This window comes from Eubalaena glacialis, chromosome 12 (genome assembly GCF_028564815.1).
Source record: "Eubalaena glacialis isolate mEubGla1 chromosome 12, mEubGla1.1.hap2.+ XY, whole genome shotgun sequence".
Taxonomy (NCBI): Eukaryota; Metazoa; Chordata; class Mammalia; order Artiodactyla; family Balaenidae; genus Eubalaena; species Eubalaena glacialis.
In genome coordinates this window covers 18,425,536-18,453,474 of record NC_083727.1, presented here as the reverse complement: position 1 = coordinate 18,453,474, position 27,939 = coordinate 18,425,536, and the positions used below count along the sequence as shown (strand labels likewise).

The 27,939-nt window shown below is 34.6% G+C and overlaps 1 protein-coding gene across 4 annotated transcripts in view; it reads left to right on the top strand.

The window, feature by feature from the left end:
- STXBP5 (syntaxin binding protein 5) overlaps positions 1-27,939 on the top strand; it is a 169,079-nt gene that overhangs the window by 73,295 nt on the left and 67,845 nt on the right. For all 4 annotated transcript variants that reach the window (XM_061206752.1, XM_061206751.1, XM_061206750.1 and 1 more), the window contains exons 9-11: positions 10,018-10,096; positions 25,867-26,021; positions 27,207-27,279. In XM_061206752.1, coding sequence (XP_061062735.1) covers positions 10,018-10,096; positions 25,867-26,021; positions 27,207-27,279 — 307 coding nt within the window. The remainder of the gene's footprint in view (positions 1-10,017; positions 10,097-25,866; positions 26,022-27,206; positions 27,280-27,939) is intronic.

Genomic DNA, 27,939 nt, shown 5'->3' with positions numbered 1-27,939 from the left:
CATGGGGTGAGGTCTGGGGGAAGCCAGGTTCAAGCTTCCATCAGTCTTCTCCCAGTGGAGTCACACAGGACATGCTTAATTCTTCTAGCAATGAGTTATTACCACATGTGTGAAACGTTATCTACCAGCGAAGCTCACCTGAGCCCAGAAGTCCATAGTTGGTATTGATGTCAGTCCACAGATACCCTCTGCTTTAGCATGTACCAAAATTTTAGATGCTCAGAAGAAAAGCAGAGATTGGTCATAAACCATATTGTTTGTACAGATAATATAGCATAGTGTGCCACCCTTATCAGTCTTGGAACGGTAGAAGCTGTCTTGAAAGCCAAGTTACCAGTTGCCAACCAAGAGAGCTAATCTTGCAAGCTGACCTTTCTAGGGATAGCGGTCTCAAGCCTGCTTTGTTAACTTTTTTCTGTATAAGTAATATATACAGAACCTCCATGAAGGTTTTATTAGGGTGCTTATGAACACATTATGAAGACCTTGTATGAATTTTGGATGAGACCTAGGAATTTGTATTTCTTTATTAATCTGAATTCTCCCAATTCTACCCTAAGAGATTCTTTTTTTTTTTTTTTAATCTATTTATTTATTTATTTATTTATTTTTGGCTGTGTGGGGTCTTCGTTGCTGCATGCGGGCTTTCTGTAGTTGCGGTGAGCGGGGGCTACTCTTCGTTGCGGTGCGCGGGCTTCTCATTGCAGTTGCTTCTCTTGTTGCAGAGCACGGGCTCTAGGTGCACGGGCTTCAGTAGTTGTGGCACATGGGCTCAGTAGTTGTGGCTCACGGGCTCTAGAGCACAGGCTCAGTAGTTGTGGCGCACAGGCTTATTTGCTCTGCGGCATGTGGGATCTTCCCAGACCAGGGCTCGAACCCGTGTTCCCTGCATTGGCAGGCGGATTCTTAACCACTGTGCCACCAGGGAAGTCCCATCTACCCTAAGAGATTCTTAACCAGCAAATTTAGGGAAATAAAAGGAACTGATTTTTAAATTGGTAGCATACTAAAAGAGTACTTTTGTAGTTATTGCTAATGTTTCATTGTTTGCTTTAAAATATGAATGCCCACTTTTTAAAAAAAAATTGGTACATTCTGAATTATTACAATGTAGAAAATAAACAATCAAATTAAAAACTTATCTTTCTTTAGCAATATGCGTTTTTAGACTTGTTTGTTTTCTGGTAAAAATAACAATTCTTTTAGCCACATACTGTAATATATTTTACCACTGCTTTTTGGTAGCAGTCATCTTCTGGAAAAGCACTTATTTTAAATTTGCTACAGGTCTATTTATGTGTGCCTCCAGGATAGCCCTTTTGATAGTAGGTTCCAGTTTTCCCTAATATATTTTTGTTCTTCCTTCTGTTAGTGCCTAAGTCCCTAATCTTTTGGTACTCTTGAGTATTCCCATACATTTTAGCATCTCCCAACCCCACTGGAACCTGGGAATTCAGAAAACCAAAACAGTAGATAAGTAGTTTCAAGACCTTTGATTTCAAATCCAGAAGGAAATAAAAATAATATTGAAGATGGTAGAAATATGTAATACTGGTTTTAAAGTTTTAAGTTTATCTAAATTTTTATCTTTTTTTGTAAGTCTAGTACAAAGAGGTTTTTTTCTTTCAGACTATTTGAGAGTAAGTTTTCAACATATTGCCCAATCATCCCGAAATATTTCAGTATTTGTTTCTTACAAAGACATTCTCCTATATCATCAAGTTTTGCCGTTTATCAAAAGGGTCTATATGCAGGATAGATTTAGTTGTCATGTTTCTTTAGTCTCATTCAAACTGGAACTGTTCTTGAGCCTTTTCTTGACTTTCCTAACTGATAAATTTTGAACATTACAGGTCAGTTATTTTATAGAATGTGCCTCCATTTGGTGTTGTCTGATGTTTTTTCATGTTTAGATTCAAGTTGTACATTTTCAGCAGGAATATCCCAAAAGGATTGATGTGTTCTTTTTGCAGCCTCAGGTGGAGCTTATGTTTGACTTGTCCTAGTGATGTCTCATACTCTGATCCCTTGATTAAGCTTCTGTCTACTAGGTCTCTCCATTATAACGTTATTTTTTCCTTTTGAAATTAATAAATGTTTTTGATTTGTTCTTGTAATCAATAAGTGTTTTGATTTGAAGGAAATATTTGAGACTCTGTAAACATACCATTCCTCATCAAATTTTTACCCTCTGGTTTTAGCATCTGTTGTTGTTTCTTGGATGGATTACTTATTGGTTGCCAAATGGTGATTTTCTATTTAATCTTGATACTTTTTTTATACTAAAAACTTAAGACCTTGAGAGCAGACTTTTAGAAGTAGCATAAATAGATTTCTACAGGGTTTGTAATATCTTAGCAAAAAAGGGTAACTAGTTAGAATTACTTTTTTCAAACAAGACAAAGAATATTTGATATAATATGTTTTTTTCAAAATTAGAATCCAAACAAAATGTAAAAGTACATTTTTTGCTGTGGCAGATGTTAGGAAGTTGGATGGCATTTGTTGGCACAGTATAACAGCCTAAAAATGTAGATCATCAGAAGTACTGTTTCTTTATAAAATATGAATTATTTTCAGCAACAGTAATGTGGTAGGTACCTGCCAAAGTTAAATTTATGCTGATAGTTGAGTTCAGTGGCAAAACTAAGTGCATTTTTATACATTAAAGCGCAAAAATGTGTTTTTCATGCAGTAACAAGGTATCACATATTCCATATATACATATACCATATTTGTGGTATGCAATTTTTGGTATACTAAATATCTGCTTTGATGGATTGAAATTTAGGGCTTTTTTTCATTACTATCTTGTGTTGTGGTCTCTTGCTCTTACTTTCTAACAGTTACGGTAAATCTTGGGTTTTTTTCATATATAAACCATGTAAGGTAGTGGTTAAGTATATCTTATTCTTAAAAAAAATTAATAAGCGTTACCTTGATAATTGATTGGAACTGATTGTACTTTTATTTATTCATTCAACAAATATTGGTTCTACTAAGTGATAGGCACCATTCTACACCTTGGAACAAATAAGCAAAATGTAGGTGAAAGTACCTGGAAACTGACATGCTATATACATATGCGATTATAGTAAATATAAATTTGGATATCTTATTTACTTGGTAGGATAGGACCAAAAGACTTTTAGATTAGTTTTCCCCAAAATGTATTTCACGATACTAATTTTTCCTATGTTAGTGAGTTATTTGGTGAAAAAGTATGTTATGATCAAAGAAGTTTTAGAAATGCTGAATTAAAGTTGAACATTTTCTTCACTACAAGACTTCTTAATCTTTAACGTACACTATGAATTTCTAAGAGGGAAGGTACGTATACACATGTATACATACATATATATGATTGACCCTTGAAAAGCGCAGGGTGTTGAGGTGCTCACCGCTGCCTAGTAGAAAATCTGCATATGACCTAAAGTCAGCCCTTGGTGTCTGTGGTTCTACATCTGTAGTAGTCTAGTATTTACTACTGAAAAAAATTTGCACATAAGTGGGCCCACGCAGCTCAAACCCATGTTGTTCAAGGATCAACTGTATATTTATTATTTATGTTGGTTTATATATTAATTTATTTTACGTAGCTTTTCCCAAACTTATTTGACTTTAGCATCTTTTGTTCACAGAACATCTTGTGGTTGTCTAGGGTTCCATGGAATACACTTTGAGAAATGATGGCCTGGTGCTTGAATTATAATTTAATTATAAGACAGTTCCCCAGATTTGGTAGCTATGTTCAGTTTACCCTCTGATGGCATCATTCATTGCTAAAGCTGTTTGATAGTGGACTTTTATTCTGAGGGGCATAGCAGTTATCTAGATAATGATGATAAAATGGCCAAGAAAGTAGAATAATTTGAATTCATTTAAGGTAATTTTGTGATATAAAGTTGTATAATTTTATGCATATCAAGATGGTTGATAGTCATATTTTTTCAGAAAGTCTCTATTTGGGTGTCTGAAATTACTCGACAGATGATTTTTGACCAAAACAAACAAAAAGTGATATCTCCCTTTAATCTAGTTTTTATGAATATCAAAGAACGTTTCCCTGGCAGTCAGACAATCTGGAATGTAATTCTAGCTCTGCTGTCTGTGAAATACTTTGTAGAGATAATTACTGTTTTCTGGGACTTCGTTTCATCGTATGTAAAATGAAAGGATTGAACAAGGTGATTTTTAAGGTGTAAAGTTTTATGATTGTGTGGAAATTAAGCAGGATTTGTACCATCTATTGACTCTGCAAAGTCATTTCATCTTGGTGGGCTGTAAATTCTGTATGTCTGTATGGTAAGCCTAGTGGGTAAGCTCTACTTCCCTCTCTCTCTCTTTTGGCTTGTTTCTCTCCTATGGCAGATAGGCTTTCATTTTTTAGGAGGGAAGAACTTTGGTAGTCCTGGCATGGCTCAGGTACTTACCCTGAAGCAGTCATCATGGTTAAGTGATTTGCTGACCCAGGGCCCCATAGGATCTCCCATGTAACCCTGGGTATGTGCGTGTGATGTGTTGCAGAGTGAGATTTTTCTGCTATTGTCACGTTCACCAAAGTCAGATTATTCTCAGAGGAAACGGAGATGGTAGATAGTCAAAATCAATAGGTATCCATTATAGGAAATGACATTTTAAGATTTAGTTCGTGGAGCTTATTCATCAGTACAATCAATCCATTTATCGAAGGATAACCCAGGATTAGAGAACTTTTATTCTGTTAAGCGTTGCTGAAGGAAAGATAAATTCAAAGTTCACATAAGTAAAGGTAACTTAATGTAATATTTTAAGGATGTGACATATTAAAAATTTCTATTAATCTACTTTTAAGATTTACCTGAAGCATAAAACATTCAATAAATAACAAATCCATACAGCAGTTCTTTAATGTAGTTCATTACAGAGTTTTCCCTAGTTTTTATATTTGGGTGTTATAAGATAGCAAAGAGCAGAGCAAGGTTATTTTAGTCAGAAGGTGCAAAGACATAATCAAAAGCAGGGTATTCTTGGAAAACTGCTAATAGTTTAATATGACCAATGTTTAAAATTCCTTTGGGTGAGTAGCAGGAAACTAAGACAGAACTGCATACAGAGGCAAAAATATACATTGTAGTATGCTAAAGAGTTTGGACTTCATGATGGAGACCTAGGAAATGATTTTATAGTGAGAAACATAAAATTTATATTTGGAAATACTGCTTTGATGGTATTGCATCAGATGATCTGGGAGCAGAAGAGGGAGGTCAATTAGGAAGCTGTTGTCAACAGTAAATAATGAAGATATCAATTGTGACTGCTAATGAGAAGAAATGGACATACATAATAAAATTCTGGAATTAGAATCAATGGGACTTTGTTGATTGTGGCTGGGTAATTTTGGGGGATGGGAAGCAGGGCATAGTAAGAGACAAGAAGAAATCACATGTTACATGGAGGTTTATGTGATTTATTAAGTCGAGTTTTATATTTAACCAGATCTTTTCAATGATTTATCAAAGTAGTTCACAGGTAGTTGAAAGAGTAAGCACAAATTTTTCTACTGAGGTGGCATAGCAGTTAAGAAATAAAATGACACTTAGTGGTGAAATCCAGTGATGCTCTAAATGTTTAGTTATATGTGCTTTATAAAATCTTAGCTAGTGCCTTATTACTTGATTTGGTTTAGAAAATGGTTAGTCTAGGATTACAGATGAATAAACCTTTCAGGAACATAAGCAATAATCAGTGGCATAATTTTAAAAACCTGAGTTGAAATAAAGATCAGAGTATGCAAATCAAAAGGACTCACTAATTTCCAAGCAAGATTAATGAAAAATCGCTCTTAAAAACTGTAACATTTTTAATTTACAGAGATAATGAAACTACTCTCTTAGCATCCTTGCATGGGGTGGACGAAAAGTTTATTTATAAAGAAGTAAAAATCAGACCGGCTTTAAACTTTAAGTTTAAATGCTGGACACAGTAGAGCAATACCAAAAGACTATTGAGCAAGACAAAAGTTAGGAATTTTGTACCTGGCCAGATTTTATGTATCTGGTCTTCTTCAGAGCAAACATTTAAATTCCTGACTGAAAGGTCATATATCTCTGAACAGATTGAAATAGAGGTTGAAATTCTTACTTTGTTCCTTGTACAGCATGAGGGACTAGCTTTCAGATTTAAGCCTCCTTTTTTCCATACCTTTCTGATTTCCCCAATTCTCTCTCCCACCTCAAGAAACCAGTCTTCTCCCCTGGCAGTCCTTTCCTGTCCCTTGATCTGGTGTTCTACTTAACTCTATCACTAGTCACTTGTTTGTTCTTGTAAGTTAGGATGCCAGAGGTTCAAGATTCCGTTGCGTCATCATTTTCTGCATAAAGAGGTGAGGAGATGTTTCCCTAGGATCTAAAGGCAGGATTAGATTTTCTAATACCAGTTGAATGGTGTGTATTTATAAAAATTTAATGTAATAAAAGTGCCATTTCATATCAGTGGGGAAAGCTCTGATGGTTCAGTAATAAGGCTGGCAGGTGCATACCTGTATCACAGCTCGTCACATTGTACACTTTAAATACTTGCACTTTATTGTCTGGCAATTATAGCTCAATAGAGCTCACAAATAGTGCCGAAATTATTAAAGAAAAAATACCTTCCCTATATCAAAATATACTTCAGAAAATAAATGTATTAAATGAAACTATAAAGCAATTACAAGAAAAAGCAAAAAAAAAAAAAAAAAATTGTAATGATATTTGTGTGGAGAAGAACTTCCTAACCATGAAACCAAAGACGCGGTGACAAAAAAGAATGATAGTTTTTTTTCATACACATACACATATGATGATACGGGATCGTAGTGTACCAGCCTCTTCTCCCTAAACGTTCCCTGACACAGCAGCCCAGTCCCCTTTCCTGTCCCACCAGGTAAGCTATGTCAAAAATCTAACAGGTGTTCTTCCAAAATATATGCATTTCTAAAATCATATGTATTTACACACACATATACAAACATATGAGATTTTTTGGTCATTGTTTTACAAAAATAGAATTATATTAGTCTTTTTTGCATCTCACTTTTCTTTTTTTTTATATAAATTTATTTATTTATTTATTTATTTATGGCTGTGTTGGGTCTTCGTTGCTGTGTGTGGGCTTTCTCTAGTTGCGGTGAGCGGGGTCTACTCTTCGTTGCGGTGCGCGGGCTTCTTATTGTCGGGGCTTCTCTTGTTGAGGAGCACAGGCTCTAGGCACACAGGCTTCAGTAGTTGTGGCACGTGGGCTCAGTAGTTGTGGCTTGCAGGCTCTAGAGCTCAGGCTCAGTAGTTGTGGCACACGGGCTTAGTTGCTCTGCGGCATGTGGGATCTTCCCAGACCAGGGCTCGAACCTGTGTCCCTTGCATTGGCAGGCATATTCTTAACCACTGCGCCAACAGGGAAGCCCCCTCACTTTTCTTAATCCACTGTACTTGAGGAAAATCTCTCCATGTCATCTGGCATAGCCCTAATTCCTTCATTTTAATGGTAGTGTGTCAGCCAATTGTTTGTCTCACAATTTTTCACAGTTTATTCAGCCATGCCAAATTGATGGGCATTAACTTTATTTTCAGTTTCTGATCACTACAGATTGTGCTGCCTTTACCTTTCTGTACATATTCGATAGGAATTGGTCCTTTTGTTTCTGTGGAATAAATGCTTATGAGTAGAATTACTACTCCTCGAAATTTACTAGTTTTACATATTTCTATTTTTCATAAATGTTCTCAAACTGCTTTTCAAGAAGGCTGTATCCTTCGCATTTTTACCAGCCACGTGTAAGTACCTCTCTTCCATTGTTCCTGCCAGCGGTGGTATTATAGCTCATTTTACTTTCTTTTTTTTTAACTTCCTGTTTGCCCAGAGTCTTAGAGTTGGCCAGAGATGAATGACTGGGGCCTTTTCCTTTCCTAGGTCTTTCCTGGGCATGCACACTGCCTTGCACATGTATACAGCCTTTTAGATCCCTAGAGTATGTCCAGTTCTTCAGGATTTTTTAAAAACTCCTGCCCAGGATCTTATTTGCCTCAACTCAAACCACAGCCTTAGGCAGCTATGATATCGCCAGCAGATTGCTATTATTTCTGTGATGCCCTGGAGGCAGGGCTTTTTGTCTCCAGGAGCTGATGTCTGCTCTGTCAAGTGAAATCCCCACAATGCCTTGGGAGTAGAGTTTTTCAGGGAGCTGCAGACTGGGACAAAGTACTGACTGCCCTCTAGGGGATCTGGTTTTAATGCAACTGCAAATAAACTTCGGTGCTCTCTGTTGGCTGATGATGCTATTGCCTTTTCATGGTACTGGGCCACGGAGCTGGGGAACAAAGGGAATAGGAATAGCCCTTGTCAAAACATCCCAGTCCCCCTTGTCTTACCAAGGTTTGGTCATTTCCATTGAGTAGATAATGTTAACGCTCATTTTGTGGCTTCAGTTAATTTGCGGAGTTCTGAAGTGATTAATTGTCTTGCTAGTATTTCAATTTTAGTAAGTGAGCGAGTTCAAGGAGGTCACACTTTGTCATTCTGGAAGTCAGTCTCCTTTTTTAGTTTTGTTAGCTGTTCATAGGCATTGAGCCCACCATGTGAACTTTAAGGTCATTTTGTCCAAATCTAAGAAAAGCTGTTGGAATTCTAATTACATTAAATTTGTAAGTTAATTTTGGAAGAATTGCCATTTTAGGATTTTAAGTTTTCTTAAATAGAAACATGATTAAGACTGATAGACTTATTTAATCAATCACAAGTGACACTAGGGAGAGTATTTGCAACATATGGACACAATGTTAATGACCTTTGAATATTAAATTTATTTTTAAATATAAAGAAGATAACATACAAGCACGGGTAAAAGATATAAGTTATTTTTGAAAGAAGAAATACAGATGATCATAAAGCCTAAGAATTTTCCATTAGGGATTAAATCAATACAAATTAAAATGAGATACCCTTTCCACTTACCAAATCAGAAAAAAAAAAAAGAGCACTGTTCAGGAAGCGTGTGGCAAAATACTCTCCTACACTTTCTTCTTCCTTTCTGGAATACAGTTCTACCTAAGTATCTCTTTTCTAGAAATTAATCCTAAAGAAAAATTATTAATTTATTCACTAATTAAATAGTTATTGAGTGTCCACTCTGTGCCAAACAATGTTTGTCACCATGGATGTATCAACAGAAAACACACACTTAAAAACCTTTGCCTTCATGGAATTTACATTCTTGTTGGTGAGGCAAACAACAAACAAAAGAAAATACAAACTACATTAGAATGAGCTAGTTACTATGGGGGAAAAAGCTGGGAAAGAGGATAAGAAGTGTTGGGATAGTGGTGTGTGTTTGGGATCTTCACAAATAGTATAATAATGGTGAGACTGATTAATCCCTAAGAAATGGGAATAATGTGTTTTATTTTCTTTAATTTTTCTGAGTTGTTAATACAGTGAACATGTAAAAATAGATAACAGAAATCAACCTTTTTAAAAATAATCAAAATTCTTTGACAGTGTGAGTTTCAGACACATTTTATAGAGGTTGGTTTATTTTAGCAGTCTTCTGGACATTGCAATGGATGGATTTTACTTTAAGAGAGTAAATGTAAATGAATTTATTAGCATAGGGATTAATTTTTCAGCCTGTCACTTAGGGTGAAAATATGATTTAGATTTATTTTTCTCAAATAAGCTATTTTAAAACTTGAATTCATTGAGCAAATTGAGACCCTATTTTGCTTATCTTCAATTAAGAACATTGGAAAGACTGAATTTCTCTTACTAGAATTTTATCACATAAATGTTGTTGACAAGTTATTTTATTTACTTTTTAGCACTGAATTTCAAACAGTAAATTGATCATTTAAAATATCTTATTTTGTGTTAAATATTTCTTTCAAGACCACTTTAAAATGTTTCATGGTGGATTTCATTATATTTCATTTTATAAACTATCAATGTATAAGAGTTTAGAGTAACTGAGAATTTTAGAATTTAACGCAGGAAAATATATTTTAGGAAAACAGTTAAAGGATGGGAAGAAGCCAGAACCATGCAAGCCTATCCTCAAGGTGGAATTCAAAACGACTAGACCTGGGTAAGATTTTACTTCACTGACAGTATTCATTGTATATAATTACTGAAGTAGCACTGAAGCCTCTCTTATCATTTATTTTTGAAAGCCTACTTTAGAATGGTTTAACCCAGTCATAAATTTTATGCTTTCTTTATTTAACAAGATAACTAAAATGGATAATTTTAAGATAAAATATTTCATTGTGTTCTCTCTGTCTTTAGTAGTTTCACAATATATCTTGGAAAGTTCGAATTATTTTTCTTGTCCAACTTTATATGTTCTATTAGCTTAGTCTTTCTTCAGTAGCAGTAGTGTTTATTCACTAGTGAAAATTGTGGAATAAGCAATGAAGAAAAAAGATTTAAAATTTAACCTATTTATACAATATATGTTCATTATGAAAGTTATAAGTATTCTTCATAAATTAAATCTTATTTTAAGAATATTTGGCAATTCCAATAATAAATACAGCTTAATATCAAAAGAAGATCATCAGTTGTATTTGAAGAGACTGATTTACACTGTGAATTAGGTATAAGATTTATATGGTTTTTACAATTTATATATCTTACATATGTTTTTTGTATATACCAAATGTTATATTTAAAAATATAATAAAGGAAAAAAATTTTTAAGGTTTCTTTGAAAATTCCACATCTCTTTAACCTCTAAAGGAGCCCCTTTATTTATGTTCTAGTTTCCTAGGAAAGGTGTATGGTTTTATTTACTAGAGCTATGTTGTAAGAGAGTGAATTTATGTAGTATATATAGTGCAGTGGTTCTCAAATTATGGTCCCTGGGCCAGCAGCCTTAGATGAGAACTTGTTAGAAATGCAAGTTCTCAGAATTCACCCCAGACCCACTGAATCAGAAACTCTGTCTGTGGGTGAAGCCCAGCAATCTGTTTTTACTAGACCTGCAGGAGATTCTGATGCATACTAAAGTTTAGAACCACTGGCACATTTTTTTATATACCAGCTTATAACCACTGGTTATTATAACTGGCTTACTTCCCTTTTCAATCTATTTTCTCAATCTAATTCAACTCAGCCTTTTTCTCATTCGAAAAAAAGATAGTAGGCTGAAGAATCTTAAGATTGCTGTTATTTTTCCTTGATCCTCTTTAGCCTTCCTCTGGGACCCAGAAGATATACTGTGTTCAGACAAAAGGTTGAGTGAACTCCAAGAGGAATAGCATCTGTTTAATTGACCGTGGCATCCCTCACTGTGTGACCTTTGGCACAGAGTTATTTGACTTCTTTGTGCTTTAGTTTCCTCATTTATGACATAGATGTGATAATAGGTCAAAAGGTTGTTGTAATGAATTAAGTGAGATAATCATGTATTCAAAACATTTCACACAGTGCCTGGTACATAATGAACTTTCTATAAACGGTTGCCCTTATTTTTATTGGGAAACCTCAACTACCAATTGCCTTTTATTTGCTGTGGTTGTTCTATGGCAAAGGTATGTGAATAGGAAAGCATAACAGTGAAACGGGGTGGGGTGGGGAACCAGAAGAAAAAACCCTATGTTTATAATACAACATAAAATAAATTGTCTAAACATTTAAACTAACAGTGCTAACTGTCTTCTGAATTATCTAATCATTTTAACAGCTATTGGTTGGCAACAAAGGCAAAAATACAGGGAAGATTTTTTTTTTTCCTCTCTGTGGTCTACCTATTCCCGTTTTCACTCCTATATAGTGGTAATATTTATAAGTTCCTGGTTTCTTCAGGATGGCAGTGATATTTTTCCTTTCACAGGATCAGAAATGAAAAAAGTCTGGTTCTTTTGTATGCACTTGTAGGTACTGTTAAATAGATCAATAGGATAACCCTCTGGTAACAGTCTTCTCCAGCTTTCTAATTTCTTTTTTCACCTGGGATAAGATTTTCAGTAAATTAAATGAGCTCTTTTTTTTCTCCCTCCATGACTCATTTCCTTGAGATATCTCCCCAGAATTCTAGCACATAGCCAACATTGGGAACTACTGGAACACCCCTCCCATCGAGACCAGAACCACGCTCCATTAAGCAAGCTAGGCAGCTCTCAACCTTTCCTGTTCCTAGCAAGTGTCTCGGGCAGGTGCCAGCAGAATGTGTTCTATCAGTTCATGTTGGCAAATTACCAGATTTTATTAGAAGGGCCATCCTTCCCTGCTCAGAATCTTCCACATTTTCTTCTCTTTCCCTAGAAATAATTCAAGGCCGAAGAATTCCCTCTCATGCTTTATAGTTCAGCATAGATGTCACTACTTTTAAGGATGTCTTGGCCATGTGGACTAGATTGTGTCCCCTAGTAATATACTCTCAAAGCATGCTGTATTTTTCCTTCTAAAACTTACACTTGTCATTAATAATGAAATTATTTGTTTAATGCATGCCTTTCCCATTAAATATTCAGATTGATGAAAGCATGAGACATACCTGTCTCACTTCTAATTGTCCTAGCACAGTGTTATTGAATGTAAGGAAGAAGAAGATAGGCTGGTGTATAGAAAAGCACAGCCATGAAGACTTAGCTGTTTTCTGTTAATGATAAACTAGCTGTTAATGTTAAAGGTAAACTGACAAAAAATGGAATCAAGATGTTGTGTAACTTTTATTTTCTAATAAAGTATATATTACACCAAGGGAGACAAGATTTTTCCCTTACATAGGGAACAGTGACAACTTAGTTAATATTACATTTTAATAGCACTTTTATTAAAGATATGCAGCTATTCTTTACATGGCCAGTTCTTAATAAAGAGTCAAAAATTAAATGGTAAGTCAATTCTGTTGAAGCTGTTTTTTGTAAAATCTAACGTGACTCAGGTGTGAATTCCTGCAGCCAGTGATGCTTGAGCAATGTGATTAGAGCGTGAGCTCTTGAGCCGGACCACCTGCGTCTGAATCGGCCTCAGCTGTCCACTCAGGTGCTACCTTCGGCAGATCAACTAAGCTTTCTGTGCTTGTCCCTTCTCTGTAAGGTGGGAATGAGAGTAGTATCTACCTCAGAGTTGTTGTGAAGATTCAACAATTTATATAAAGCACCATTTCAAAGAACCACCAGGTTGAGGGGAAGCCTGTCTGTTAGGGAACCTAAAAGTGAATATGATCACGGCTAAATATGGCAGTTTAGTTACATTTGGAGAAGCACAGCTAAGAGATTAATTTACTCCCTTTCTTCATAACACATGCTATGACAAGCCTTTTGTGTACAGGACCAGAGAGTAAATATTTTAGGCTTTACAAGCCGTATGGGTCTCTTGCAAGTTATTCAGCTCTGCTACTATAGCCCCAGAGCAGCTGTAGACTACTCTTAAATGAATGAATGCAGCTGTGTTACAATAAAACTTTATTTACAGACTTGGAAATTTGAATTTCATATAATTTTCAGGTATCATTATTCTTTGGGGTGATTTTTTCAACTATTTAAAAACGTAAAATCCATTCTTAGTTTGCAGGCCATACAAAAACAGGCAGTGGGCCATAGTTTGATGACCCTTGATAGGCACACACGTACATACGCATGATGTAGTTAAGTTAATCTTTAAGGAAAAGTTGTTGGGCTTTTGTGTTTGTTTATCCACTTACTCTACCCCACTCCCACCCCTGGTGCCAGAATTTGTTTTCAAGTAGTTGAGTAGATATGGTGATTTCTTTAAATTTATATGTGGGCTAAAAGCTGTAGGTAGATTACCTGTGTAATATAAAAAACCAGATTACAGTAAAAACTCAGGGTACATTCATGATATTCATGAAAATATCTAAAGATCTATTTCAATAATCATCACAAACTTGCCACAATTGAGTTTCCCCCACTGCTACCAGTGTCGTGTTTCTGATGAGAGAATCCTAACTCTCAGAAGCCCCAAAACTCCCCTGTGCACAAAGTTATTTCTCCAGAACACGGGCTCACTTTCTATGATTTTTATCCTTCTTGACTGTAGATTGTTCTTAAATAACTGTATCTGTTAACACTTGTGCTGCGCCTGCTACGTGTGTGCTGCCAAAGTGCTTTACGCATATTTATTTAATCTTAGCAACAACCCCATGAGGCAGGTATTATCTCACAGATGAGGAAACTGAAGAAGAAAGGTTGAGTAACTTGCCCAAAGTCATACAGCTCATAAGCAGAAGAGCCCAGATGTAATTAAGTCCGCACTCTTACCTGTACTCTACTACTGCCTGCTCTCTGTTCACATTAACCACCAATCCCCAAGATTACACTCATACCTGCAGATCTCCCAGCAACAATTGCTCTGCTAAGCTACTTGCTGAAACTGCAGATGAAGAAACTCACCTTCAGTTCATTTACAGATACGTTGATCATTGAGGACAATGTTTTGGGATCACAGGTTTGGTAATAGCCTTTACATCAATAAGTATGTTTGTATTTTCTCATTCATGGAGCCTCTGCTTTTCTCTGAACTCTTGCCACCAAAGTATTGTTCAGCAGATGTTCCGTCTGCCCATCCATCTCTCTCATCCATCTCAATTCTTGCTAACCCATAGCAGCAAGAAGAGAAACCACATTCAGAATCACAAGTGGTTTCCTTTTGTCTTAGCAATTCTGATATTCTTAGTTGAGACAAAAATAGCATCTTATATCTTGAACTCAAGACCCTTACTTAGATGGCTTGGCTTTCAAGCACCAAGAAGAAAAGAATTAGTAGATAAAGTGAACATCCATTATTTGCCAGGTATTCTGCTATGCAATTGAAATGCATTATCTTTCATAATTCTCATAACAGCACTATGACTTGGGTACTTTTATTGTCTCCTTTTAGGATTATAGATAATGAGTCATGGAGAGCTTAAGTAACTCGCCTCATGAAGTAACAGAGCTGGAATTTGAGCCCAGGTTGACTCCAGAGCTGGAGCTCTTAATCAGTGTACTAGGCAGTATCACAAATAGCCTGGGTTAGGATGGGATTATCCTAATGAGTCACAAGTAACTCAGTTCACCAAGAACTGTATTCTCTTTTATATTTGCTAGTTTATCGGGTCATCTTTTTAAATTTAATATTAAATCATACTCAATACAAGTAATCACACTAATGTGAGATGAGAGATCTGTCTGTGCCTCTAACAGGCTGGATAACTTAATGCAAGTAACCCTAGCTACTCAGGACTAGAGAGTTTCACAGATTGCTTCCAGGATGCATATTTAATTCTAATTTGAAGATTCCCACGTTTGATTTTATGGTATCCCTTTGTGGTCATGGCACTTGGTGTTATACTCACTGTTGAGGAAAAATCCACAAGCAGATTTACATTTAATTGTACCTAATGAGAAAAGACCTCTTTGAGTCCATGGACTCTTAAAATTTCACATGCATCGTCAGATAACCTTCCCTGTTTTCATGTTACTTTTACCATGTTGGTCAGCAAGTTTCAACCTCAAATTGGCTAATTCTCATTGTATCACTATCTTCAGAGACATTCTTATGACCCACCCCAGATTTATCTGTATTATATTCATTCTCTCAAAAGTTGAACATTTTCTCCCAGTCTTACTCTTCAAACCTTGTACCTAACTGGGATAAATTATTGTTCACTTTCTTGATTTTAAGATAACATTTGACGTGCAGTGCCTTAACGAACACTATTATGGTATAATCCTGTGTAGCTAGAAAAGTGAGACTACTAGATTGATAGCTCTGTCTTCTGACATCAGAATACTTCATTTAGTAGCTATATAAGTATATGCTCAAGATTGGGTTTTTTCTCCGTGGCTTCTATCAATTTAAAGTACTAAGATTCCTCTATTTTTAAGCTTCTCTCTGTATTAGTTTTTTTTTTTTGAATTTTATTTATTTTTTTATACAGCAGGTTCTTATTAGTTATCCATTTTATACATATTAGTGTATATATATAGATAATTCATTACTGCTGAAACATAATTGATATCACATATTTAATTAAGTCTACTGATATACAAATCCATTTTTATATCATTAGCAAGTTTTACTTGTTAATTTTGTTTGAAAGTAAACGTGTATCAAGCCCTTGAAATATATTTAACCAGTAGTGGTTACTAGAATGGAGGTGATGTTTCCTGAGTATAAGACAAAGAAGCACATACAGAATGGTTCCCTGACAGCTCAGAACCCTTTAGCACCAAGGCTCCCAGCACTGGTATTTTATCCTGAAAGACACTAAAATAAAGATGTAGAAAGGAAGACTAGCAGACTCTGAACAGGGGGAGAAAAAAGGAAACCCAGGATATCAGGTTCTTGAAGTGTTTGTAGGAGAGAGTAAGGAAGCATTGTTTACTTCTGTAGAAAGATGGATTAGAATGATAACAGAAGAAAAATTAGGAGATATATATTGTAGGAAGGATTAATTTGTAAGGGTACTTTATTAGCATCATTTCAAACATGAGCCAGGATATAGGGACGTTAAATTTAAGAAAGAAAAAGAAATGGGTGGATTCACAATAGAAAATACTCATTTAGAACATGTATTTAGTGAATTCACCAGTATATATAAGTAGCAGTTATATGTCATCAAGAAGAGTAAGATGCAGATTTTAATTTTTACTTTAAATTAGGGAAGACCTCCATATGAGTAATGGCAGAAAAGAAAGAGCCTTTGGAATAGGAGACACTGAAAATGAAATTATTTTTTTATTTTTTTTTATGTCATTATTATTTTTTTAACATCTTTATTGGAGTATAATTGCTTTACAATGGTGTGTTAGTTTCTGCTTTATAACAAAGTGAATCAGCTATACATATACATATATCCCCATATCTCTTTCCCTCTTGCGTCTCCCTCCCTCCCACCCTCCCTATCCCACCCCTCTAGGTGGACACAAAGCACCGAGCTGATCTCCCTGTGCGATGCAGCTGCTTCCCACTAGCCATCTATTTTACATTTGGTAGTGTATATATGTCCATGCCACTCTCTCACTTCGTCCTAGCTTACCCTTCCCCCTCCCCGTGTCCTCAAGTCCATTCTCTATGTCTGCGTCTTTACTCCTGTCCTGCCCCTAGGTTCTTCAGAACCTTTTTTTTTTTTTTTTTTAGATTCCATATATATGTGTTAGCATACGGTATTTGTTTTTCTCTTTCTGACTTACTTCACTCTGTATGACAGACTCTAGGTCCATCCACCTCACCACAAATAACTCAATTTCATTTCTTTTTATGGCCAAGTAATATTCCATTGTATATATGTGCCACATCTTCTTTACCCATTCTTCTGTTGATGGACACTTAGGTTGCTTCCATGTCCTGTCTATTGTAAATAGAGCTGCAGTGAACATTGTGGTACATGACTGAAAATGAAATAATTTTAGAAGAAAGTTTTAGAGTGGATTTCTCATGTCGAACCCAAAGTGTACAGATAGAGAAGATAACTTTCTTAAATATTGAAAGCATTGTCATATGATTATATGATCCATTCTTCTGGAAAAATTTTTTGGCCACAGAACCAATAATCTTAGGATTAAGATTAGGTTTTAGGTCCTGAAATGGAACATTGAAGTAGATGACAAGAATTAAAAGTGTGGTAGAGGGGAGTGTGCTAGCTAAAGGATGCAGTGAAGCCGGGGAAATTAAATGATGGAAAACAAGAATTCTTGGCCCATGCTGCAGTGACCAGCACATATTAAGCACTCAGTAAAATGCTTGTCAAATGGATGAATCATAATAATATCGTGACTTGATTTGTATAGTTTTTCTTGAGTGGCCTAGGAAGCAGAAAAATTTTCAGCATAAGCTACATTTTAACAGTACTTTAATACAAAGTGTAATGACCAATACGGAAATGACATTAAAAATTGGCAAACTATTTTCATGGTATTTCACATGAAAAATGCACTTTTTAAAAAGTTTGATTAGTCGCAAATACTGTTGTAATTCCACTATTCTAAAATAATTTTTTTCATTTGTTCATTTTCCCTAAGTCTTTTTTCAAATACATATCCATTTTCACTTAATTATATTCTTAGAGCATATTCAGTTTGGTATTTTTTTTTCTACTTAGTAGGTCTAAAGTGTTATAGTTTTTATCAATTTTTTAAATTAGTTTCAAGAGCTGTGTAGTTGACTCAGTCATACCTCCCTTTTTCTGAACATTTAGTTTTTTAATATTATAATCAGGTTTATAATATAATTAATACAGTAGTGAGCATATTTCTCTTGATATTACAGAGAATTTAACAGAAGATTTTTACTATTTTATGATTACAGTAAATTTCCAGTGGTGAAATTTTGAAGATAAAATATTTTTATAAATCTTGACAAATTGCCACATTGCTTTTTGAAAGTATACTTTAAAGAACTGAGTATAAAATATAATAGTTTCATCCATCTCATCAATGTGGGATAACTTTTTTTGTTTTATTAATTCACTACCTTAAAAATCAGCATTTATGCTTTAGATTTATCTTAAATTCTCTAACCATAATTTGAACTCCTAAATGACTGCTGTTAATGGAAAGGCAGCCTGCTGTCATAATTGGGGTTGAAGTTAAATTTGTTTGTATCTGCAGGCAAAGCAGCAATGATTCATAGAAACTTTCTAATTTAATTTTTTGTAAGCAATTGCCCAGCTAAGCTTTTATGTTTTGACGGGGACCAGAAATTATTCATATGCTTTTCTATAGTTTTGAATATGTATTATTTATTAAAATGTACAGCTTTATTTCAAACCTAATTGTTTTCAAAATTGTTACTTATTTGTTATGGCTATTCAGATATCCCCTTCTTATACTGCCTCCAGTTGATTCATTCTACTTTACCTACTACTGAAGCTCATTCTGAGCTTTCCTTCAGTTTCTTCTTTTAGAGCCATACCTCCTCCATCTCTAAGTTGGTTCTCTGGTGCATCCTTAAAGCTTTATGGATTGTTCAAGCTAATGTAAGGGTATATTTTCCATCATTATACATCCTAATCTACATTTTGTCCCATCCCTAAAATGCTTACACTTGAGATCTGTACATAGACTAAATATCTTAGTGATAGTTCACTGATTATTCTAGTACTTTTACTTAGATGTTTATAATATATATTGATATCAGCTTATATAATTTAGATTATATTTTTCTAGAGGACGAGAATCAAATCCATGTAAGGCTTTTTCTGCAATAAATGACTTTTAAATGTTCTTTTATAAACAAGCTTTGAAATCATACTTGTAACACTGTGAACCCTCATATATGGTCCATTTAATCAAAAATTAATTCCATGTGGCAAAGATTACATTAAAAAGTTTAGATTTCTTTTTGAGAAAAAAGAAAGCCTAATTGTTACATAGTTAAATTCTCCTATGTGTATTGATTCTAGAAAGAACCAGAGTAATACACTAATATGAATTGCTGCTATATCCTTATAAATCTTAGGCATCCTAACCAATCCATATATAAAAATTGTAACAGATTGAAATACCAAAGCATAAGTTTTGTGGAATTTGTATGGTTAGGATAAGTCTACTAAACTCTGTATCTTTATCTCATTAATTTACCATGTTGATGCTTACTGTTTGTTTTGCTTTCTAGTTTAACTTCACACTACACTTGATGCTCTGTCCTGCAAAGCACAGGTAGAGAAAAGTTATGTTGCCATAGACATGGCAACTTCATCATACTGGCTTTTGTTATGATCATCAGCCTTTTGGGCTACAAGGGAGTACTGTAATTCTTCTAAAGTTATTAAGGTTCATGAAATATTCAGTTCATAGGAGCACTTAAGCAAATTTCTGCATCCAAGGTAGGGAAGGTGTTCTGAGATCTTTTTTCCCTTTCATAATTAATCATTATGGTCCATTTAATCACAAATTAATTCCATATGGCAAAGACTGCCTTAAAAAGTTTAGATTCATGAATTCTTCTTCTGCCCTTATCTCCAAATCTGTGGCTTGTAAGCCAGTCACTTAAGTGAGGATTTCACATGTTAGAGAACTGATGCTAAATAACTCTTAAAAATTCTTAAATAATTAAGGAAGACATTAAAATTTGTCTAGTATGAAGAGAAATCATAGGACTTTGATAAATATCACTATACTAATGGTCAAAAGTTGATAACTTAGAAAAGAATGCTACTTTATTTCTTTGAGTTATACAAATAGAATCCCCTTTAACAAACTCAAGCCCACTATTAATACCTTTATTAATTATAATACCTTTATTAATTATAATACCCTTTTATATAATTATATAATCTCTTAATAATTACAATAACTAATTAATTGTTATAACCTTTATTAAAATGAAAACCTGTCATAGCATATTTTCTTTTGTGTGGGCTTAATTTTTAGGTGTATACAAACAGTCCACAAACTAATCTAAGGACCCTTTACACTTTTAATTATGGAAAATCCCAAAGAACTTTTATTTATGTGGGTTTTATCTATTGATATTTACCATATTAGAAATAAAGGTTAGAATTTTTAAAATATGTATTACTTTACTTGAAAATAATAAAAACCCTTTGCATGTTAACATAAAAATATATTTTAAAATAACTTTAAAATTCTAAAAAAAATGAGTGGAATTGTTTTATTTTGGAAAATACTGATTAAGTGAACCATTCATATCTTCTAGTGTTGATACATTTTATTATGTAATATATTTTTTAATTGTTAATATTACCACTGATCTCATCAGGAAAGTCTTTAAGTATTGGGAAGCTGTGAAGCTCAGCATGACAGATAAAAGTTTTCCAAACTCTTGATATTTTTACCTGAAAGCCTAGATTTTATCATTGTAACCAAATAATCTCAATTGTTTTTCTTAAAATAACAGACTCATTTGATTCATTTTTGAGAAAACGACTATCAGTTACCCAAACCTAACTAATGATAGTTTGTCAGTCATCCTTTAAGCAAAAATAATAGCAATTCAGTTCATAACTCAAACAGTAGTACAAGTGCTTTTCTAGAAATAACTGTCCAATTCAGTATACAGAAGCAGTGCTTTATGTATACCTCCCATTTTCTCAGCACAGTATTAAAAAGACATTTCTTTACATGCTACTAATAGAACCCCTTTTAATAAACTTAAGCCTAAAGGTCAATATGAAAAATTTAAAATTAGTCATTTTACTGTTTCATCAAGGACATTTTAAAGTGAGAGAAAAACACCTCTTTAACGTGTGGCAATAAAAAAGACAAATAACTAGTGCTGTTTGGTGCCACTGCTTTGATTCATGCTGAGGTGCCAGGAGTTTTATTCACCTACTGTTACTTTTGTGCCATCAGTGCAAATATCAACATAGTAAAAAGGTGAGTGATGTGTTTATATCACAATGAAAATGGTTTTGTTTTACCCTTAGTGATTTTTTGGAAAAGGTCGTGGGAACCCCTAGCAGTCACAGACCACACTCTGAGCATCACTGTTGTGTGTTATATGGGTATTTAGAGGAGTTATCCGAAAGGAAATATTTTGAGGTTCCATATTTTTGATACCTTAAAGGATATATATTAAGTCCAATTACTCTTAACAATTTAACATAACAAAAATAATAAAACATTTAACATAAAATTATATTAAAATCTTATATTTTATGCAAATACTGTAATATACGAATCCACTTTACCAAAGCTGTATTATCATTGTTAAATTGGTCAGTAAATGAACATGAACTTGTTTAAATATGTTATGTTTCTTTATTTTTACCCCAAACTCATATCTTTTTATCTGAATTAACAAAAGGGTCTTAGGGTTAGTCACTAGTGAAACATGGTCTGGAGGTGGCTCCCCTAGTTCCAGAGGGTCCTCTTAAAATTGGCAAAGGTACAGATCTGAACTAGAAAGATACTGGAATATCATCATCATCATACTAGTAAAATACTCACTTCATTATCATAGTGTTTTATTCTTATGGTACCCAGGTGTTTCTCTGTTCACTCAAATAGTACTGTGATGAAAACTTCTCATAACTAAGCAGTGAACTTGTTCCTGGGATTAGTCTGTCTACCCAGCCAGGCCCAGCCAAAGAGTTCTGTGCTTTCTGATTGAAGTTCATAGAGTGTGAGGGGTGTGGGGCCTTGTAGTGAGATCCTTAATGACACTAAGTCAAGGCTAAGTCAAGTAGTACCAATCATTAGGAGGCTCAACTTTCTGTGCTCCACTACTCAAAGTGTGATGCATGAATGGTTCCGGTCTGCTAACTGGTCTGAGTGCAGAGGTAAAATACCATACTGTGTCCTGAAGGAGCTCACAATACAAACGGAAAGTAGATAAACAATGACAATTCAGTGTGGAAATGTTGAGAAGAGGGTGCTTAGGAACACAGGAAGGGTACCCAACTCAGGAGGGGAGGATGAGTCAGGAAAGGTTTTTTGTAGAAGATAATGAACGATAGGACTGAGTTCTAAAGGAGGAACCAAAAAAATGAGGGGGAAGTACATCTCAGGCAATGAACAACTAAATGTGATTGTAATAATATAAGCTGCAGGTTATTAGGGTCAGAACTAAAGAAATTGTGAAGATGAAATAGAGGAGACAGGTTCTTGAGATCCTAACGGTGTAACAGGATATGTTTGCACGATTTGGGGGTCATGGCATCTATTACCACGTATTGCTTTACTCACTGTGTTGCAACCGTGCTGACCTTTTAGTTCCTCAGATATTCCAAGCTCATTCTTGACTTGAGGGCTTTGCAGTGGTTATTCCTGCAGCCTGGGATGTATATCCTTCTCCCCCAACCCCAAGATCTTTGAATGGCTGGCTCCTCTTCATTCTGGTTCCGGTTCATCTGTCGTTACTGTAGGGGCCTTTCCTGACTGCTCTATTTTACAGTAACCCCTCTAGCCCCTCCCTTACATTCAGCACATCACTCAACCTTGCTTTATTTTCTTCACAATACTTGTCACAGTGTGTTTACTGTCTGTCTAGACTAGGCATGAGAGCACCATTTTATTCTCAGGCGTACAGGTGCTCAAAAACTATTTGAGTGAATAAATGGGTAGTATTATGGAACTGAGTTGAGCAAGTTCGTTATACAAATGGCTTTTTGGGTAGAAAAAATACAGAACGTTTCACCTGGAAACACAGCTTCAGCCAAAGCCGTTATCAAGGCCAGCCTGGGGAGGCTGATCAGAATCAGGAAGCAGACATGTGTTCCTAAGGTGTCTATAGCCTCTTACAGATCACCATCAAGGTTATAAAACGTTCAGACTAACACCTTCCTCACCTAGGTGCCTGCAAAAGTTACAGTCTTGGATAACACCCAACAACATCGTTCAAGAAATTGTTCTTAAATTCCTCTTAAAGTAATGGAATAAAACTTAATTCACACATTACCTAGAAATAATCTAGATCCCTAGAACTTTTAATATAATTCCAAATGCCAACAAAACCTTTGAATTTTTACAATTTTCACCATCTAGGATTAAAATATTTAATTTTATCATTGTATTTAAGACTGGTTTATTTCTTGTAAACTATTTCATTAATATTTACACCTCAAGATTTGGGGCATTACAATGAAAAAAATATATAGCCTGTGGGATTTATAAGTCAGGTGATTCCTGCCTGGCAAACTGCACATAAAATAAGGTTTTTTTAAAACAGCACATAAAATTTAAAAAAAATATATGTATATATATGCATTTATTGCTGAATTATGGAAACCTTTATTATTATGAAAAAGAATATTACCTTGGTATTCTTTTCAAACTATTTATCCATTTATTTTTATCCATGTTTTTTTCACTGTATTTATTTTCTCCTAAACTTAGAAAAGAAGTACAGGCCATTTACAAGGCCACTGAACAAACACATAGTTGCCTTTTGAGGACAAACCTACCTAAATGCCATGGTGTTATTTAATACGTTACCAGTTTGTCCAATAAGCTGATCACCTACCTGGCAATACCTACTTGGTATCTCCATGGAAATTTTATTCTGTAATGTGACTCAGCATCTTCCTGTTCATGGTTCTTACATTAATAATACTTTTTTTTTTTTTTTAAGTTGGCTATATGTAAAAACAAACTTGTCAGACTATTCTTGAAATACTACATATAAAATACCTGGCCCAGGCCTCTCACTCTATAGGAGTATAAGTTGTTAGACTCTTCACCCTTCTTCTTAGTATTTTATATTCAGTTGTATGTTGTATTTCAAAATACAGATGAGAAGAGATATATTCTGTTTATTCACTATATGTGATGAAAAGTAGAAGAAAATTAAATATACTTTCCTGACCACAGTCAATAATCACAGTAAGCCAAGAGATTAGAGCAATGAATGTATGGGTATATAGTTCTATTCAGGGCAAAGTTTTAAGCTCTGGTTACTGTCACTTAGCTGAAAAACTAAGATTACCCAAAACAGTTTAGCGCTGAAAAATCTAAACGTTAGTAAGCTAGACAATGGTTAACGTAACATACATTTCTGTTAATTCATTCATTTACCAGCGAGGCACTGTTTTGGATACAGCAGTGCACAAAGTGGACAAAAACCCTTGCCCTCATGGAGGTTACATTTTCATGAGGAAAACAATAAGCAAAATAAATTAGCTCAATGGGTGATAATGATTATTTGATGATAATGACAATAATACTAGGTAATTCTTACTAAGGGTAGTCTGTGTGCCAGGCACTGGCCCCAGTGTTTTGCAAATATTAATTAATTCAATAATTGTCTGAAAATAGATATTTATCACTCTATCTCCATGTTATAGATGCAGAAGCTAGGCGTAGAGAGATTAAGCACCTTATCCAAGGTCATACAGAAAGTAAAGCCAGAGCTGAGATTTAAACAGACAGTTTAGTTCCAAAACTAGCACTTTTAACCATTACATATTATTACATACTGCTTGTACTAAGTGTGAGAGGAGGGAGATAGCTACACTGGACTTAGAGTAAGCATTATGAAACTACCTAAAAAATTGTAAATGAAGAGATTTAAGAAAATCATACATGGAACACTTTAAATCATCTGTATAATGCACCATAAACAACTTCCCCACCAACAAATGGGAAGGTACATCAAGAGCTAATTTCCTTAGAATACAAAGAACTCTTACAAACCAATTAGAAAAGAGTTACTAATCCAATAAAACATGGACAAAAAACATGAACAGGCAGGTCAAAGATAAAGAAATACACACAGACCAAAACATAGGAAAGGATATTTAGGTTTTTTTCTTTTTTGCATATTTAAATATATTTAAAAGTAGATCTAGACAAATCATTAAATTTAATAATGACTAATAGGGAGACAAGAGTTATAGGGCTAATTAGAAGTGGCAAAAAGGCAGCTGATAGATGTGCATGGAAGTTGTAGTTTGAGAGCATACCAGCCAAGGTTCTAGGAGAGAATTAAGCCCTACAGAAAATGATTTGAGCGACCATTTTCTCAGTTTTCTCAAGGGTGATTTGTAGCTAGTACATTGTTGATGCATCAATGAGAAGTTAATTCATTACATACAATGGATGCCTTAGGGTATTAGCATTCTCTCTTAGAATTTCTGTTGAGAAGGTCTGGTTATTAGGATTGGAAATAATGACAGTACATTTAAGAGACTTATCAGAAGAAACCCAGAGAGAATATTTTGAAAATTGTATGAAGAGGATAAAGGGAAAAAAATTAGGGACCAAAGGGGAGGTATGAGAGTCAAATGTGGTCAGTGTTCATTCTTACTGTAGGTTAATTTTCAGGAACTCACCTGGGTCTTACCTAACGCAATTTAAAAAGCTACATGTGAGTATTCAATTAAATGATGCGTAAAAATGTTAAAATTTAAGATTTTATTATTTCACTAAAAAAAAATTTATGATACAGCAAGAAAATAGACTCCACTATGCTATTTGTAATCCTAACTATGTATTTTATTTCTAGGGAACCTTTTATTATTTTATCAGGAGGTTTGTCATACGATACTGTAGGAAGAAGACCTTGCTTAACAGTTATGCATGGGAAAAGTACTGCAGTGCTAGAAATGGACTATTCAATTGTTGATTTCCTGACACTGTGTGAAACTCCATACCCAAATGGTAAGCTTTGGGTCTTTAAAGTTCATTCTCTATAGATATGTTATTCAGAACAAAGACCTATATGTTATCTAAGTAGTTTCCTTATCCTATTGTGCTAATTCTTCCATGGGAGAGATGCTGCCTTCAGAACTTTGTAAATTTTATTTGAGAAGTAAATTTTGTTTTTAAACTGTATCTGTTTAATATTACATATTAGTAGTAAGTGCCTTTGAAGAATAAACAAAACTGTCCACATTAAGAAACATTTTAAAATCCTCTAAATTACTAGTGTATTAGTTACGGTTCTCCAAAAAAACAGAACCAATAGGAGATTTTAGAGAGGAAAAGAGAGCAAGAATATGAATTTATTTTAAAGGAATTGTGAAAACTTACTGCAGACTGAAAATTCAGGAAAGAGTTTGATTTGCAGTCTGAATTCTGAAGGCTGGAAACTCAAGGAGGTTTCTGAGTTGCCATCTTGAGGCAAATTGCATTTTTCAGAACACCTCTTGTCTTTGCTCTTCAGGCCTTCAACTGATTGGATGAGACCCACCCACATTATCTAGGATAATCTGCTTTACTCAGAATCTACTAATTTAAATGTTAGTCACATCTAAAAAATACCTTCACAGCAACATCTAGACTGGTGTTTGACCAGACAGCTGGGCACCATAGTAAAGACAACTTAACATGTGAAATTAACCATTACAACTGGCATGTTATTATTTCAAGAGGAATTTAGCTGGGTCTTTTTTTACTTTATTTGAAGCTAATTGAGATATAAATATGTAATGCATTTTATAGTTAACATGCACATAGAAAATACCCAAGAAAGAGATTATAATATTATAGTAGTACTCTAGTAGGTTCCTATGAGATCCAGTATGAGTTGTTCTTATGGATATTCAGATTTAAATTTGGGGTTTGTTGTTCATGTCCTGCCTTGGACTTTGCAATACCATGGAAGGTACTGTGAGCTTCTTGTCTAATTCATCTTTACAGAATAAATAATTTTTTATGGGGTATTATATAGATTTATCTCATTTAAAACATACTGGCCTTGCGTTGTATGAAGTATAATATCAGAATGTTAAATACTTGAGAGAATGAGGTAAAATAAAAACTAAGCAAGAAATGTTTGTTATCTCATTTGCTGTCCTCTCGCATATTTAAAACTATTGTTCATGCATTGCTTTCCTATTCCAGATTTTCAAGAACCATATGCTGTGGTTGTTCTACTAGAAAAGGATTTAGTACTTATAGACCTTGCACAAAATGGGTAAGAAATAAAATTTGGTGAGCAATTACTTTAGTGTGTGGTGAAAAAAAGTCTTTTTAGCATAGGATTGGCTGTTTCATTTCTTTGAAAATGCTACATTTATATCCATAACCTGGACCTGTATTTGTAACTACAGATAAACATTTCTCATTACCTGCCAAATTTCTCTGTTATGTTACTCATAGAAATTTCTTGTTGAAGTCAAAATTTGTTGAATTTCTGAAATTTCATATGATTCAACTCAATACTTGGATACTCTGGGGGCACACAAAATCAGATATGTCCAAAATTCATCCCCATCACAGCTTTCCTCCAGATAAACTCTTGTAGTCTCTCCACCCATATTCACTTTCTGTTGCCGTGTGTCATGAACATTGTCAGGTAATTTTACATGCAACCCCAATCTTGTTACTCTTTTCTTTAAACCACTATAGTTCTCTATTGGTTTTTTGTGTAAAAACAGTTTCTCAGCCTGCTACTCTACACTGACGGAATTAAGGGTACATTTCCAACCTGGTGCCTGTTCACTAGAAAAACTGAATGGTGTATTAAACAAACACCACACTTCCATGTCTTTTCTTATGTAGCTCCCAACAGCTGAAACATTCCACTTGCTTCACTGCCATCAAAAATCCACATAACTCTCAAAGGCAGCCTCTT